General features: G+C 45.7%; 1 protein-coding gene across 1 annotated transcript; it reads right to left on the bottom strand.

The window, feature by feature from the left end:
- Positions 1-10,240: 10,240 nt before the first annotated feature.
- Positions 10,241-17,208, bottom strand: LOC146204212 (uncharacterized). The gene is made up of 4 exons (XM_084604465.1): positions 17,136-17,208; positions 16,710-16,810; positions 11,320-11,563; positions 10,241-10,440 (listed from the first exon to the last, which is right to left on the bottom strand). The coding sequence occupies exons 1-4, from the start codon at positions 17,206-17,208 to the stop codon at positions 10,241-10,243; spliced, it is 618 nt and encodes a 205-aa protein (XP_084460591.1).
- Positions 17,209-17,493: the final 285 nt, after the last annotated feature.

The following is a 17,493-nucleotide window of genomic DNA, read 5'->3' as shown; positions in this document are numbered from 1 at the left end:
TTCCTACATATCAAGTTAAGTCTGATCTGCGCTTGAAAATGAGCATTCTAGATAGCGTACATTTCAAGTGTGCAAGGCTGAAGATACTGCACGAAAATTAGCGCCTACGTTGCTCCTGTTGCAGGGGCGTGGTTTCAGTTAAGTAATGGTGTTAAACATATTTTACGCTTATTATCTGCGACTATACATGCACACGGATTTTCGAAGTAGCCAAAGTAATGAGGACGATAATGAGGGCTGCGTTAGTGCAAAACAGTTAGACATTCCGCAGGTAAGGAAAGAGGAAGTAAAGAAGACTAAGGGGTAATGCAAAGGGGTAAAGCAGTCGGGAAGATCAGGTATCAGCAGATCTATAGAAGGACGGTTTTGATACAGGGCTACAAAAACTGGCCACCCTGTGTACGTAATCGCGTCCTCGAGTGTACCGCAGCCTTGGAAGAACGCTATCATTGTCATACTCCATAAAGAATGGGAAGTTAAGGATTTCAAAAATAACACAGCTATGAGCTTGCAATGCGTGTAAGGTGTTCACTAAGGTAACCGCTCATAGAATCGAGACAACCTTCGACCCTAGAAGCCAAATTTCCAAGCCGGCTTTCGTAAATTTCGTTTGACAATAGATCATGCGCACACTAACGCCCAAATGATAGAAGCATGCCTGAAGTATAACCCACCCGTATACCAGGCGTTTCCGGGAACCCGGGCGGTAATATTTTAGAACAGAAATTTGAACTGAAGTCGGCTTTTGTGGCGCAATAGTAGCTGCAATGACGGATATAATAAATGACAATAACGATAGCAGCAGTCTGGTTAGGGAGTTCAGATAATTAGCTTTATAACACTTATAGATGGCCGCTTAGTTGCACTCAGATTTGTCGCCGGCCGTTAGCGATGAAAAGATATAGCTCTTTTTTTTCTTAATTTCGAAAACGTAATTACACTCGACGCTGTGGCTCACAAAAGTTTCGTTGTGTCGCAAGAAAAAAAATAAGGAACACTGCAGAATCTGCACTGAAGTAATGCTAAAGCACGGATGCTGCATTTGGTTGCTTCTGGTTGCTTCTAGTTGCTTAATTCACTTCTAGTTTACCCATTTTAGCCTTTGATACTTTCAAATTGCGCGCAAATCCGTTCCTATGCCCTTTTACGGCTCTACTTCCGGTTGCGTGACGTCACATTCTCTACGTCACATTAAAGCACTTCTTGTTTACCCATTTTAATCTCTGGTACTTTCAACTTGCTCGCCAATCCCTTTGCGCGCCAATCCCTTCCTATGCCTACCCCGCTGGGGTGGCGCAGTGGTTATGGCGCTCGACTACTGTTCCCAAGGACGCAGGATCCAATCCCGGCCTCGGCGGCCGCTTTTCGATGGAGGCGAAAAGCAAGGTGCCCGTGTGCTGTGCGATGTTAGTACACGTTAAAGAACCCCAGGTGGTCGAAATTTCCGAAGTCCTCCACTACGGCGTCTCTCATAGCGTGAGTCGCTTTGGGACGTTAAACCCCACAAACCAAACCAAACCTTCCTATGCCCTTTTTCGGCTATACTTCCGGTTGAGTGAAGTCACGTCTTTGATGTCACAGCCACTACTGGCACCCCTTTCTCTCTTTCCGCTTTCACTCCCACCTTCTTCCCTTCTCTTACGGCGCGGTTCAGGTGTCCACAGAACAAGAGTGACAGATACTGCGCCTTTCCTTTCTTGTGAACGAGTTATTCTGATTAATTATCTAATTAACTTATGGCCTAATTCTTTTTTCGGAGGCAACATATCACCCTTCTCAATTATTCACAACTGCTGCGGACACGAGTTTGCGGACACGTTCTGCGGACAGAAATCTGTGAACATAGCGTGCGATTTTGAAAACACGCGTGCAAAGCAACACCCCGAACGAGCGCCACTCATAGCGATAGTGTACATGATCTTTCCCGCGTGGGCAGACACTCGTTATACTTGCTGGCATGCTTTAGATTGCACGCTGGCTATTTCTTCCGGTTCCCCGTCGAGCAAACTTTAGCCAAGGATACGACATTCATATCAGACCTGGCTGGTGCCTTTTTGATGTTATGAGACAGCTTGTGCATGTAAGGAAAAACAATGAAGCGTTTCTTTTCCTCCGGCTTCTTTCTTCTTCTACCACCGTTCACTTTCTGAAGTAATGGCTCGCACAAACCGGGAACGATGGAAGGTGAGAACACAGCAGAGGACAGGAGTCGAACCTGGTTTTCGAAGCCGCAATCAGCCATATGTTCACTGCTCTTTGTCAAGGAGGCCTTAAGAGCATTATTCGCGACGGCCCGTTTCGCCAGTTTAGAATGCGGGCTGCCAGAGGATGGGAGAACTTTCTTCGACCTCTCGATGTACATACGTACGTCCAACACACAACCAACCAACTAACAAAAGTGCTGATTGAATCCTTGGCGGCGAAAATGAACGCAAAATGCAAAAAAAAAGAAAAAAAGAAAAAAAAGAAAGGCCAGTGGGCTGTGTAATGCAAACACTCGCTGAAGGCCCTCAGGTGGTGAACGCTGAAATCAGTCTGCTACGTGGCGGAGACTTTTCTGCGCTCTTCTCTGCATTAATCTATAAGCACGCACCCTGCTGGTTCGGGATGTTAAGCCTTAGAAAAGATATTTAACTAATAGAATAGTATTGCAAGTTTTTTTCTCTTACAGAGGTTGTTGGTATTGAAATTAGGACTTTATAATGTTTTCAGTCAAAAACTTCCGAGCAGGTAGAAATTGCCGTTAAAAAAAGAAAAAAAAAAGACATTTTTTTAGTGTTATACACACGTTGACTCGCTCTATATGCATACTATATATATATTTTTTTTTTTTGCAGTATTGCTGACCTAGATTTTACGTCTCTTAAATATGACGGTGCGCCCGCACTTTGTCACCTTGGTTCTCAAGTGGAGAAACCCTTCCAGGGGCTGTTAAGTATCCCGGCAGTATGACGTGTCTTCTACTTATTTCTAGTCTTCGTTTTGTGAATACTGTTTGCACGATTCTTTTGTGCGCGAATTTAAGAACATGGTGAAGAAAGAATTTGGGGTACACTCTTAAGCTCCGCCATTCAGGGTATGACGCGGCAGTCTCAGTGGCTCCCATCTGCTGATACTTTGCGTACCTTCGTTCGCGTACATGGGCTTTGCTACCTGTTAAGCACCAATTCCTTACTAGCATATCAAATACGCTCATTAACATACAGTCATCAGCTAGCACATTGTTAAAGGCTGACCGACGTATATATAATATCCGTTTTAAGCATGCCATAATAAGGTGTCGATTCTCATCTAATTCTCCCTTTTCAAAGAAACTGGCTGAGTTGGCTACTCCTGAACTCGGCTATGCTATTTATTATCGTGACGTCACACAACCCGCCGACCAATCAGTACCTGACCATTTCACCTGCTAACCACCCCTTGCCAGAGGCATATGCTCCTTATTTTTCGCCACAGTGCCGACACTGATGCCATATTTTTTGAAGGGCGGGGTGTCTGACGCTGGCACATTCAAATTTTCAATTTATTGAGATGATGTAGCATGCCCTACTCGACACCATAAAAAAGAAAATTTTCTAACGCTTCGCACTATATACCTTACGAAAAAAAAGTATCATCCACCCTTGCAATGCTCCAGAATCATTGCAACGAAACTAATCACGAAATATTCCAACACTACGCCATTTGATTTTGTGTTCGCAGGATGTGTTGAATTTTCGTTACGATATGCATACTGTTTTATCGTTTTACTCTCAGTTATGTTTTCGTTCCAGATGTAAATATCAGTCTTTTTCTGCGCGAAACAAAAGCTATGAATACTGCATTTTGTGCGAGTTTCCTTTTGCACGCTTAATGCCGCCTTTTACGAGGGGGCTATGGGCTCTTGTCAAGCTGCCGTTTTTTCGGACAGGAAAACAAACTATTTATTGTTGTGTCGCAATTTGTTATCATAACAGATTGCGGTAAAGATGAGTGGTTGTACTGCCCTTTTAAAAATTAAAAAAAAAAAAAAAAACGTTCTCGTGCGCAATTGTGCCCACAGTGCCCGAATGGCAGCTTTTAAACTCCACCTCTATGCAAGGTAAAGGAACAAATTCTTTCGGATAATCTGCTCATTTAAACTACGTAGTGAATACAGCCAAAACGTCGGCATTTTTATGAGAAGTTCATACAATTAGCCCTCCGCGAGGGCGACAAAGAAGTACTCCATAATTCCTGCAGAAATTTCAGGACATCACAGTCCATTTACTATTCCTGCACCGTCGAGAAAAGTTCGCGAAGACTTGTTTTGGCCGATGGTGGAATACTTGAGCTTTTGGGCAGCGGTGTAGGGCTATAATGCTTTCCGAGGACAACTCGGTAGAAAACTCTCTGATGATTTGGCAGCTTTTCTTGTATACTGTGAGTGCTTTCGAAGGCCTACAATGTAGGCTGCATGAGCCGCTCAAGCAGTGATCGGATTTAAGTAGTCATTGTACATTCAGGTGTTTGTGGATGCGTACATTTTTCTCGTTATTATGCAAATCCCCTTGCACTGGCGCCTAAATTAAGCAATACTAGCAAACACCGATACTATACAGCGAGATGACCGTTTTTACTATTCAAGGGTACGACTGAAAGATGCTCTTCGTGGATACAAGCGTGCCGAATTGAAAAGCGCAAATGCATTTATATTGATTTATATTGAAAAGGGGAGCGCACTGATTGTGTATCTTTTAAAGGCGATTCAGGTTTTACATCCAACAAATATAAAAATACGGACTTTTTATCTTTTTTAATAATAACTAATCAAATACAGCTTCTCCAAACCAGAAGAAAAATTTTACGGTTCACGTTTCTTTATTTGCTGCTTCACAAAAAATTGGGAATCTCCCTAGACAGTTACGTCCTTAGTCAATAACTCGAAAAACCTGCCATAAGCGTAATTACACCTTGATTCCCTGCTCTGCTAAAACAAACCAATATAAATATTTATATTTTCCCCGAACTATCACAGACTGGAACTTGTTACCTTAAATAATCTTTGAAAATGAAAAGTTTTTAAACACCCTTGGTAACATTGTGTAAATCTGTCTCTCTATTCTGCTCCACCCGCTGTTCATTCACTGTATTCATAGACATGAACTATTGTTCTTGCTGCTTTGAATAGGATTTTTCTTCAATTTTTGCCCATCCTGCTTGGAGCGTATCAGGTCTGCAGCATCGTGTAAATAAATAAATAATAAAATAAATGTCCTTCTTTTTGATTCACAGGACGAGCAAAGCAGTGAATGCTGAAAATTACTTAAGATGAATGGAATTCGTTCTCAAGTTTCCGAATAACTGGCGTGAAGTTCGAAGACACACGTCGCAATTTTTTTCGACGACTGTTTGCGAAAACAAGGCTGACTTCGACGCCGCACAGCATGTTGTCGTAATAGGTGTGAGTGGAAGAGAAGGCTCAGAGTCACGACGTTCTAAACTGTTGATCGCAATGTTGTCGTACAAATGGTGGCTGACTAGCAACCGCTCTAAAAAAAAAAAATGGAGGGCTCTTATGCTTCGCCTTCAAGGGTTCAACGCAATAGCATTATCAGGCCCAGTTCGCATCGCCTTCTCATACCTCACAACGACCCATTTCTCATGACACACCACTCCTTTTTATTATTCTTATTTTTTTTTTTTTATTTAGCGCAGGGTGAAGTTTTACTCATTCGCCTTGATTTTAAGATCACATCAGACAACCTCCATTTGGTTATTTCTTCCCGCTTAAAGTCTGTGGTCTGTTTTTTATCCGCTGTCCTCCCCAATGCTATGAAGATGATGAATGAAAGGATAGATAGATGGATGTATAAACTTTTTAATCAGTAGGCGGCTCGCGCTATTTGTTGCGCCAGCGCCGTAAGATCGAAGAAATTTTCTCAAGTGAACGCTGCATCGCAGGTAAGCAAAACGTAAATGTTCTTTCCTATTCGCCTAACTATTATTTCCGTAATTAGCTTCTTTCTAATGACGCACCTAAACATTAGTCGACAATCATAAGGCGATGCATACATTATGCATGCACTGCCTTCCGCAAGCAGATCGAACGGACCAAGCGTTTATTAACAGCGTGTGTAGCTCTTGTTGCTTATCGGGTCGCGACAAAACTGTTGCGTAGGAATGTACCACATTTAGATACGTCGTAAGCTGTTGCTCATAAATATATCAACGTTCTTACTGTATACTCTCATCTTACGAATGATGGCGCCTTAGTTGGTTATGGAACGAAATAAGACTTTCATGACTTTTAGCAATGATGTAGACAGCAAGAATATTCTTAGAGAGAAATGAACTGGGGAACACGCTAGCAAGCATTGCGAAAGATGCTGTGTATTAATGAAATCAATCGGTCTTTCGGGGGGTGCCGTCTTCACGCTGCACAAATTGCATTTGTCCGTTCATCTGGTGTCCAAAGGGCTATATGCGGCTTCCGTCTAGGTCTTGCGTATTCAGCCGAGCGCGAAAAATAACTGGGGAAAAATAGTTCCAAAAACAAAAACTTCGTACAACAGATGGTTTCAAAAATTCTGCTACCCTAAAATTAAACGCTTTATGACATACTTCTTAGAGCAATACCGAGAGGCGTTGCTCACTTTAAAAGCACCAGTGCCCAAATTTTTAAACCACTAACTTTACTTCTTATGATCATGACTGAAGAAGAGGTGCGAGCTGCACAACAGTAAACAAGCACTTCGCAAAAGGGTGAAGAAAGCGGCTGCGTCATCTCACGTCTCACATCCCGTTGTCATTCGGGTTGAACATTATTTCAGCTCTAGACCAATTAATTGTGCAGTAATACGCACCAGCCAGCGTACTGCTGTTAGGCCGCCAACGTGTTCTTTGATGGATGATTTTGCGCCCCAATTTTCCCTCGCGACGCTTTGATTTCGGTGCGCAGTTTTGTCGCGTACTGTTCTGACTCACGTTGCCTCTTCCAATCCTCGTTCGTCATCGACTGGTTGTTTTGTCACCGCGCTGTGTTTTCTTTTTTCTTTTTTGCCAGTCATCATTTTATTGGAGCTTACAGATTCGGGCTGCTTTGTCACATTCTGCCCTGTGGTACCCTCGCTAGTAAACTATCTCGACATGCGCGCATGCGGACATGTAAAACAGCACTGAGTAGACGTGAGATTGAAATGCGCACTAAAAATTTTAAAGCCCAGGGGGTTTGGTTCTAAGCCTTGTAGTGAGACTCCGGCCGTATTCATGGAAGTCTTACCCGTTGGAAAGGATAGAAGCAAAAGTGTTTTTACCCTCAGGAGATTTACTACAAGTGGGGATGCATTGCGACTATACCCGGTGTGGCTCAGAAGCAAGCCCCTTGCTCTTCAAACTCATGACGAAGGGTGTACACGTGCATTGTTTAGTTGCTTACGACAGAGGCTGATTAAAAGGAGGGGGAGGGCTTGCCCCTCTTCATTTCCCGAAATATGCTGACTCACAGTTTTTCAACAAAATATTTTCAGGAAATACATGGCTCAAATGTGACCGCCCCATACAGAAACGACAATAAAATAAGCCCCTGGTTTATGATATCAAGAGCTTCATTTCTGAAGAGTAACTGTAGTGCTCAACTTCAGCATGGCGTCGAACGCGCTCGGCGCCAAAAGAAGCATTCGTTGTCGCAGTTTTGACGGGATTTCCTCGATATTTGATAGTGTTATTCATTGTGACTCAGAAAATTACGCACGGGTTGTTCCCGGTAACAACTAGGCCTTTTTTTTTTTTTTTTTTTTTACGGATTATAAGCGCATTATTTGCGAATAATATGAATTCACCAACTTTTCTTTCGTCTCAGTCCCCATTTTTGAACGCATCGTATTGTATAGTTCGTGCATGCTCTGGCATCCCAACCGGTTTCTTTTTTTTTTTTTTTTCTTTGAAGCTTACTGTTTCGTCATATATCGACAAAACGAATCGAACCGCGACATAAACGCTAGCGTAGATTGAGTGAAAAAAGTCAGAACACCGGCTTAAAACAGTAAAAAGGAAAACATGCTTTATTGAACAAGGAAAGAACGTAATGAGCTGCGATGGAAAACATTATGTACAGATGTCCTCCTGGTGTTATGATGGCTGATGTGTCTTCTAGTAGCTGCAAAGAGAGAGAGAGAAAAAAAAAAAAAAAAGGTCGGATTCAGCAAGCAGCATGGATAAGTTATGTTTCATACGATATGGAGACGTGGTCTAGACAGTCATTTCTCGCTTTTGTTTTCAGTCTCACTTACTTATGAGGGATTAATTGGGCCATGTTCCCTGTCTAAAAATTCGCCGAACATCTTACATTGCAAACCATTTCCAAGATTCAGGTGTGGAGTAGGCTCCGGTTCGTTCACTAGATTTGCAGCAATATGATTTAGTTTTTCACTTGTTCCATTAATCGCTATTTGGCTATTCGGTGGGAAACCATATCGATATGCCGTTGATCAAAAACCGCGTGGAAAGAATGTAATTTTACTTAGTGAAATTTCTTTTGCATATAGTATCGTATCTCTTTGTGCGTTGGACAACGCCACTCAAAAAGCAGAGTTAACTATTTCTGTCAGACTCATCGTCTATGACTGCTCTATTATCTGCTACCAGCTCATAGGCAGCAAGGCGCATACATGAGGTACCCATTTCAGTAGAAATCACGAGAAGTAATGGACGTCGTAGCATTAGACGTTTAGGATGCCGAATCACTTCATTTAGGAGGCTATTAACCAAGCAGTTGGGCTAGATTTGCTAACAGGCTGGTCTAGTACTTAAAAATTATATTGAAGACATAGATCCAATGAAAATCTCAGGAGTCCTTGAACCTACGACGGCTTCTTTATTTATTTATTTTTGTTTGTTTGTGAAATTGAGCATGACCGGTGGCGTAGTTAAATGACCTTTAGATGCGCCTATGACGTCCACAGAAGGTGTGGTGTGTTCACATTCAAAGTCAGTGCTGCTTATATTTAAGTGTACGAGCACAAGTGTAAGTGAAAAACACGCTACACTCGAGAATGTACCGAATTTCTACACTTGATATTACAGTCACTTCAAGTTTGCTGGCTTTGCGCAACTATCGAGGGTCAGACGAAAACCTTCTTAAGGATGGCAGCGAACTGTCACATGTAATGCCTGAATGTGCAGGGTCATCCACTTCTAACAAATTCGGCCTTGGCGGCCGCTTTTCGATGGAGGCGAAAAGCAAGGCGCCCGTGAGCTGCACGATGTCAGTGCACGTTAAAGAACCCCAGGTGGTCGAAATATCCAGAGTCCTCCACTACGGCGTCTCTCGTAGCCAGAGTTGCTTTGGGACGTTAAACCCACAAACCAACCAAACTTCTAACAATAACACGGTCACTGCTTTCAAAGCGCTATTGTGTCTGACCTGGCCACGTAATAAAGCATTGTGGCAGACTATGTGAAGCACCACGCCCAAGTCCTATGCTTGCATCGCTTTGCACCTATACACGCCTGTGTTGGGTGCAATGTTGCTTTGAAAGCACTGACCGTGTTATAGCTAAAAGTGGATGACCCTGTACGGTATATATCCGGCTTTTGTGCGCAATGTGCCGAATTTCATAACATTCTTTTACTGCTCCTGCTGATGCCGTCGCTTAGCAGTTTATAAAGCACACGCTCCACATTTCACGTTGATCGCGCCTATTATTATTTATCGTTTGCGAAAGAAACAATATGTAAGAACTTTGACCCTTCAGGACTTCACCGCGGAAAAGCACAGAGACTGATTGTTTGAGCGCCGGGTACAAGCGAAAGGCCTCAAGAAAAAAAAAACACAGAACGATCTCTGCTCGAGCGGAGGACAGATGCTGAGAATACACGTTTAGTACAGCAGCAAAAAGGAAGCAGCACGAACCAGAGAGAGCAAGGAAGTCATCTGACTACACGTTAAATATAGCGTTGGAACTGGGGGAGGGCTTTACCAGGCCGCGAAAAGCTATTTTTAGACAACTACACCAACAACTGGGTCTCCTTTACAATCCTGTAATTACATAAAGTCGCATCTGAGGTCCGAGCGGAAACAATGTAGCAACATGCACTCCTACGAGCGTGGTACGTGGCTTTTGCAGAAAGCGGCTGACTACTTCGTGCGCTCTACAAATCCAAGCTACTCCAACCTTCACAGATCCTCCGAGAACACCACTGGAGTAGAGTGCGGTGGATTGATTGTGAGCTGTGATCTACTCACGCTGAGGGAATGTCGGGAGGGCCAGCTCCCGCACTGTCAGTGCCATCCATGGGCCAGACTGACGGGTAGGCCTACGGGAACGCCGTACGAGCTTGGTGCCAACTTGAAGGTCTTGAGGGCGCCGCCGCCAAAGCCGCCTCCGTGGCCAAGCAGGAAGGCGCCACCGCCGCCACCGTGACCGTGGCCCAGCATCACGCTGCTTCTGTACACGGGCAGTCTCACTGCACCCATCAGACCTGGCGAACAAAGGGAGGACGCCAAGCGAAGCGTGCGCCTGAAACCAGTACTCGCCTTGCGGCACAGTCATAAAGCTGCGCCTCATAGCGTTGGTCAACCGGCAGCCATGCGCGGCCAAAAGGCGTGTGTGTTCGACCTTAACGCATAAATGGGCACGCCCTATCGACCTGGTGTATATGAGACTCGATGGTCCACTGCGCACACCTCTTTCGCCGCACTATTGAGACCGATGACTGGGGTACCTCACCACTGCCTGGCGTATGTATGTACATACATTACAAATGCGTTTGGTGCTCTTTCTACTTTCCATTCAGTAATCAGATTTAAGCTGCGAACGGAAAACTTCCACTTCTCACATTTTTGCACAACCTTCGTAAGCACTGTATGGGGCGCGTTCTTTTCATGCCCCACCGCGGTGGCTCAGTGGTTAGGGCGCTCTACTGCTGCCTTCAAGTACGCGGGATCGAGTCCCAGCCGCAGCGGTGGTTATTCGATGGAGACGAAAAGCAAGTCTCCCGTCTACTGTGCGATATCGGTGCACATTAAAGGATTGCAAATGGCCGATATTTCCAGATCCCTCAACTAAGGCGTCTACGTAGCCTGACTCCCTTTGGGTTGTTAACCCCTATAAAACCAAACTACACCAAACCTTCCTTTTGTAAGTTCTGTACGGCGAACGTTCCACCTTTTGGAGTAAATGTTCGTCAGCAAGTGCCAGGCTGCTGAATGCTAAATAACGTGCCTCTTTAAATTTTCCTGAACCGCGGTGCGAGCTATTTGGCTGCTTTCCCTCTCCGTCAGAGGAGGGATTAGGCGACTACGCATGGCCTTTGCCTCAAGGGTCCTCTTCGCGCTGCGCAGGCCGAACTGGCCCGTACCTCTGCCCCCTCCGCCGCCTCCGGTGGGGAGGCCGTAGTGTCCGCTGAAACTCAGCAGCTGCTCGAAGACGCTACCCGCGTAGCCGAGGTAGTGGGCCGCGTTGCCTAAGTTGGGCAGCCCTGGTTTGGAGGCCGCCACGGCCACGGGCGTAGTCTTTGCGACGACCACGGTGCCGCCTCCGTAGCCGCCGCCGCCGGCTTCGATGCGGGCAAGGGCGCACAGCACGCACAGGGTAGACAGCGCCTGCAGTGAGAAGAGGACGAATACTTATGGCAACGGTAGGGAAGAGACCCGGGCAAGCCGGGCACTTTGTACGGCAGTAGCTTTTATACGTGAACATAACTGCACAGATATTTATATATGAGTGCTTGTTTACAAAGAAAAGCAGTAGTGTCAGTCTGAGTTAGAGTTGAGAGGAGGTAGGGAAGGAAAAAGGTACTGTTATTAAAAATAAGGGGAGGGGCGGGGGGGCGAAATGAAAAGCCGACGAAACACACTGAAGTAGAAAGGAAGTACTTCTTTCATTTCCTACGGAAGAAAATCGGTGACAGTATTTCCTTACCGCTTGCTTTTTTTTTTTTTTTCACTATTACGCGCTTGCACTGCAGGACGTATCGCTCCGAAAAGCTGCACAACTTATTCTTTCGTATTCAAAGATAGCCGAAAAAATGTTATGGTGATAATGAGGATGATAAAAATAGCGATGATGATGAATCTTGATGGAATCAAGCCAGCTTTGGCTGTACAGCGCAAAGACACAAGTTGGAGTATGAAACCCATTTGTCAAGCGATTCACCTCATTTAAGAGGAGGCCAGGGGCGAGAGTGTACCCATTGTTATCACCTGTGGGTGCCCTTAGGTGGCACTGGGAATTGAACCAGGCATTTCTGATATGCAAGGCGGTTGTTCAAACCTGTAGGCCATTGCGGTGTTAGAAGTATTGTCATATTAGTTTAACGAGACGTTCCAATAAATTGCCGTATACATTCAATTTGTAGATAATCTTCCGTACCTAAGCCACGGATTGAGATCGAAAGAACGGCGCTGCATTGACGGCAACTATATACAGCCCATGGCGAAACAACACTGAGGTAGCGAAGTGTGTGTTAATGACTAGAAAGAACCAACAGCCCAGGAGCCCGGAACACGAGATTTGGCTCATTCCGTGTGCTTTCGATGACACGTTTCCGCTTCCTGACAAAGATAACAGTTATTATCACGCCTTTCCGCCCGTATGGAAGACCTGGGCTTTCCTCATCTGATCAAGGTGTCATCAACTGTCCGCTTTGAAGCATGGGGAGATGATGTATGAGAATCGTGCAGTTTAAAATTGTCTGGTAAAATCAGGTTTCGTTACTGTTAGGTACAGCACGTAGTGCAGGTGGAGCATATAACTGCTTCGCCACTCTTTTGTCATTTTATGTCTTCTTGTTTATCTTTACCCCCGTTACCTTCTACTACGGCCGCTTCATGGAGGCGCACGTGCTTCTACTGACGAGTCTTTACCGAGAGCTTTACAGCGGTTTGAACTCGGTCATTGCTCACACGCGAGAACATATCGTATGGGTTTTACTATTGGTTTATGAGCTTGGATATTAGCGCTATAATTTACTTAACGTCGGGTTGGTCTTTAAATATTTTTGGAAATAATATTTCCGTGCCATAATTCAATACGTGCAATCATGTTGAAAATTCATAAGCCCGTGTTAAGATTCATAAATTCTTCTAAACTGTGAAGGCATTATTTAGCGTTTGCCTTTCTTTTTCTTTCGACACATCTCGCACAGTGCTTTCCGTTGTTTTCAAGCTTGTTCTTGCTCCAAAGAAACATTCGAGTCACGTGAATGTTCTCACATTCAAAGCGAGTAAAGTAGGACGCAAACGTTGCTTGCGAAACACTTCCATTCCCTGCTCTCAGCTGTGTGCAGCGCGCATAAGCTTTGCCAATAAGCAAGCCAAGGAAGGTAAATGCTGCTTAACGAAGCTCGGCTCGCTATTTCTCGTCAACGTTAAACCGTTTGTTCACCCCAGCATCTGAAGACGGCCGCATGTAGTTACGAAGCCATTCATGGCGTATTAACAGTTGATGAACAAAAGGGTCGCACTCGCACATTAGGCTTCGTGCAGTAATGTCCTCAGTAAAGCGAGTTGATGAACACAATTATATCTGCGAAATTGACTCTGCTTTTCAGCGCGGGGCCACTGCGGCTATTTGAGATATCTCAGATACCCTGGAAATTTTATTTGCTTCCACCATGCGGCAGCATCGCGGCAGTGGTTTCGAAACCTCCATGTGAGGCACGCGAACTCAACGAAAACCCCTCATAATTAGAATAAGACCAATACCTCTTTGCGAGAGGGTAATGGCGCACGGCTGAACATATTATAACGTTAGAGCACGTTGTCACAGGCGCATCCATGTGCTTGGACTTAAGGCACGCGTGTAAATAATAGCATAAAAATTTAAGGAAGGTCATTTTTTTTTCATTTTTTTTTTGTCTTCCTTGCATCACATGCTAGCTGAAGCAGCTGACGTCCGTTAACGATTGCCTACAAAGGCGACGTCGTACATTTATTTACAGCGATTGGAGGAAGAGAAACCTTTTTAGCGTCCCATTTTCTTTTAGCGTCCCAACTGTGTTCAGCCTTTTGCATTTAAGGTGACTACACTAATCTAACCTCGCGAAACACGCGCGATTGAATGCACTGAATTCCATGGAATTTCATTGTCATGTGATACCTGACACTTCAAGGACGATGCCATGAACGACGGACCCTTCCCTATGCTTGATAATATATTTTGCACGCCTACAGGCTCACACTGTGAGTGCGTAAGAGATCGTCAGCGCAGTAAGTAGCTACAAATGTTTTTTTTTTTTTTTTTTTTTTTTTTCTGCTCAAGCCTATCTAATGTCAGACCGTCGGTTCGAAATTTGAAATTATTCACACGGCCGGTTGTACCTTTAAGCGATGCGGGCTGGGTATTTCATTTTCAGTTCTTTTTAGCAGCCCGTTTTGTTATCTGGCCTCAGGGGAGCTGTTTTCTAGCTGCCGCGGCCCCAATGCGAGAGCTTTTACTTCGCATGAGTGCGAAGTAGTCCATTCCGTTCCACATGCAAATACCTCACCCGAACAGGTATATTTATTCCTTGCTATTGTAGCGCGTCCGGTTTATCGCTTTCAAAGACGGAATACACTTAGTCATTTCCGCACGGCAGGGGTATTCTCCAACAGCACACCTTGATTGTTTTTCCGCGTGTGATAACTCGGGCTGCCCGAGCCGCTTTCGGAGCCGCGTTGCCCCGCTGCACGAGGTGAGCTTACGTCCTGTTTGCGAACTTGTACTTTACTTAATGTTGCGGTTATTCTTTGTCACCGTCCTTCTTCTTTTCTAGGTTCTAGTATTGCTCTTCCGTGCTGCGTAAAGTTTATTCGTTACTATGCCATGGACTAGACTGTGCGAGGCTACTTTTGGTTTTCAAGCTGGTCGTTTTTCGTTATTTTGAGTATAATAGGCAATGTAACGTGACTGTCACAAAAATTTGTGCGGAAAATGTTGTCTCTTTCCATGCGGCACAATTTTCGTGGATACAGAAATCATTGTGACTGGTACTCATTCACCTTGAGATAAAGAGCTTGTTTTCTGAACATAGTCCCATCGGCATTTACATGACGGTGTGGGCACCGGTAAAGATGCTTTCCGTGCGAGAATAGGCAGGAGAACGGGGATAGGAAAGAGATAGGTCACCAGAGCAACTTTAATTTGTCTACCCAAGATAAAAAATAAAAGGCGAAAAGAAAATGGGACAAAGTGATAAGTCTATTCGCCGAGCCTTACGCATCCGAAGAAATGTAACTGTGCACGATAAACCCTTACGGCTTATATGACAGCGCCTTTCCTGTAGACTTCGCAATACTTGCTCATGAGTACGATGATATTACGCGATAAGCGTCCAGTGTCGCAGAAAAGCTGGCGTCGCGCCGTCGTCGGGGCAGTTGGAAGTGAGCAAAAAATCCTGATTGGTCTACAGGATCATGACGTCACAGCCACATGACCTCGCGCGAGAATTTCAAACACCCCACAAAGCTCCTGTGACGACTCGCATGGAATGAGAGAGATTAGAATATAATGTTGTCGGTTGTCTCGGTTGTGGTAAGGTTGTCGGATGTCTCAGATGATATAATTTTGCACAGTAAATGATTCGACTTGGCCTATTTCAGCTTTTAAGGGTGGGGGTTCGAACTGACGACCCTGACTAAGCCACACTAAGTAACATATGTGCATTTTGAAAGAAGCGGCGTTTATATATGTATGTCATGTGATCTTTTGCGTTGTGTCTTACAACAGTATTCTAGTGAGCATGTGTGTAATTAGAGATGAAGGCAGGACGCTATCACGTCATAATTTTAAGGCCGAGCTTAGTGTACCTTAACTTCTTTGTTTTCGTTCGAGTCCAGTCAGCTCTTTTCAGTGTTTGATCCCCCTCGACGAGAAAGATGCAGCTGAAAAAAAAAATTAAAAAACGAACCGCAGCCTGCATTCCCAATGAATAAATACTGTGTCCACATAAAGGCGCAGCTCTTTGCAAGACGGCAAAGGTAGAAATGATATCCACCCGCTATTCCTTCAGGAGACGAGTGAGTGCTTGCTGCTGTATTTCTCTTAAATCAATAATGGCTTTAGAAAAATACAGCAGCAAGTAAAGCTTCCCCCTTGTGCAATTTTACGCCATTGTTATGCAGTTTCGCCGCGGAAAATTTCCCTGTGGCATTGTCTCTAAACACCTGGCGCTGCTCTCGCAGTTTCCCACAGGCTAAAGCTTCTGTAAGTATGTACTTTCTTCTTCTTTCGCACTCCCTTACACACAATGCTTCGTAGCGCTCATCTATGCTCGAAGTCACTGCTGACATGATTGACTGCAACCCCGAAAAAATAGCGCATCCTTTTTCTTTTTCGCTTTCACAGAGCGCCAGCAGAGCAGGAGAGCTATGATGCTCCAGTAGTTCCACGAATGTGCTCCAGTAGTGAAAGAATCTGCGGCTATTGACAAATTCGAGCCCTCGGCTCCGCGTGAATGGGCGACCTTTGCGGCAGCGGACTTGTGGCGTGCGAAACATGAATGGCAGCCGCCTGGGGTCGAAAGCAGCGCCGAAGACGGACAGTCATCTCCACAATAAAGCGCGTCTTGTTGGCGGACGCAATCTCGGCGCCCCTATTGAGGCCGTGATATTCAGCCCATTCGTGACAGCTGTTTGCGGACGCCATTCGGCGAGTTTTCGTCCCGACAGGCATCGAGCCGCATGACCGGGGCTATTTTCTAAATAATAGACGCCGCGGTCACGGTATCATTCTAAATGGCACATTTGGACGCTCGCCGAGCCATCTCACCTGGGCGTCTGACAGGCCGCGATCGGCGCCGCGCTGCAGCGGCGGCCGCTTGGAGCACGGAGAACCCGTTTCGCGTCTCCAGCGCAGCTCGGCGGCCTCCACTGCGCGTCCGAACACCTCGTAGCAGCCGCAAACAGTAACGAACCAACACGAAACGGGGAGAGGGTGGCCGGGGGAAGACGCTACTAAACAGCGAGGCGTGGATCTGCATAAGATTCGCTGGTCCGCGGATAACCCAAATTCGAGACCCCGCAAGGGATGGAGGGGGCAGGCAGAGGTGGGGGAAGCCAAGACCGGGTTATACGGTACGTTCAGCGGCGCGCGCGCGATGTTGGAGGGGGGGCACCCGGCTGTCCAATTCCCGACTTTCCGCTACCTCCTCTTTCACAGGCGCGTAGTATAGTACGCGATGCAGGAGTCGCTGACCCTGCGTGATTGGCGTATCGCCGGCCTTCACCTTGGCGATGCCGAAAGAGAACGCATCCACCACCACCGTCATCTTTTTCTATCACTGCGAGGGGTGCGCGGAGAGCATGATGCGCCGCAGGCAACAGCTGCTGCCGCCACCGCCGCACGTGGCCCAGGGCCGCCGCTGGGGGAAGAGGGACAGCATGAAGCACGCGCGCCAGCCGTCCTTATTCTGCACTCCAAGACGAGAACCGCTTACAAGGCAAGAGAGGGGGGAATGACGAGCTTTCGTTTTTCGTTCCTCGCAGCCATGCATTCCTAACGCTGTTTGGCGGGCAATTTTCTCTGACGACCCCCGAGGAACCTTTCAAGCTGC

Source organism: Amblyomma maculatum, chromosome 1, assembly GCF_055883805.1.
Source record: "Amblyomma maculatum isolate TAMU_Amacu chromosome 1, ASM5588380v1, whole genome shotgun sequence".
Classification (NCBI taxonomy): domain Eukaryota; kingdom Metazoa; phylum Arthropoda; class Arachnida; order Ixodida; family Ixodidae; genus Amblyomma; species Amblyomma maculatum.
The sequence above is the reverse complement of the archived record's forward strand: the minus strand, read 5'-3'. Positions and strand labels throughout refer to the sequence as shown.

Excerpts from the sequence above, each read along its gene's own strand:
- LOC146204212 (XM_084604465.1), bottom strand. The coding sequence starts at position 17,208 with ATGACGGTGGTGGTGGATGCGTTCTCTTTCGGCATCGCCAAGGTGAAG. Across the intron at positions 16,811-17,135 it reads CGATACGCCAATCACGCAGG|TGGAGGCCGCCGAGCTGCGC; the intron begins GTCAGCGACTCC and ends TCGGACGCGCAG. Across the intron at positions 11,564-16,709 it reads GCGGCCTGTCAGACGCCCAG|GCGCTGTCTACCCTGTGCGT; the intron begins GTGAGATGGCTC and ends TTCTCACTGCAG.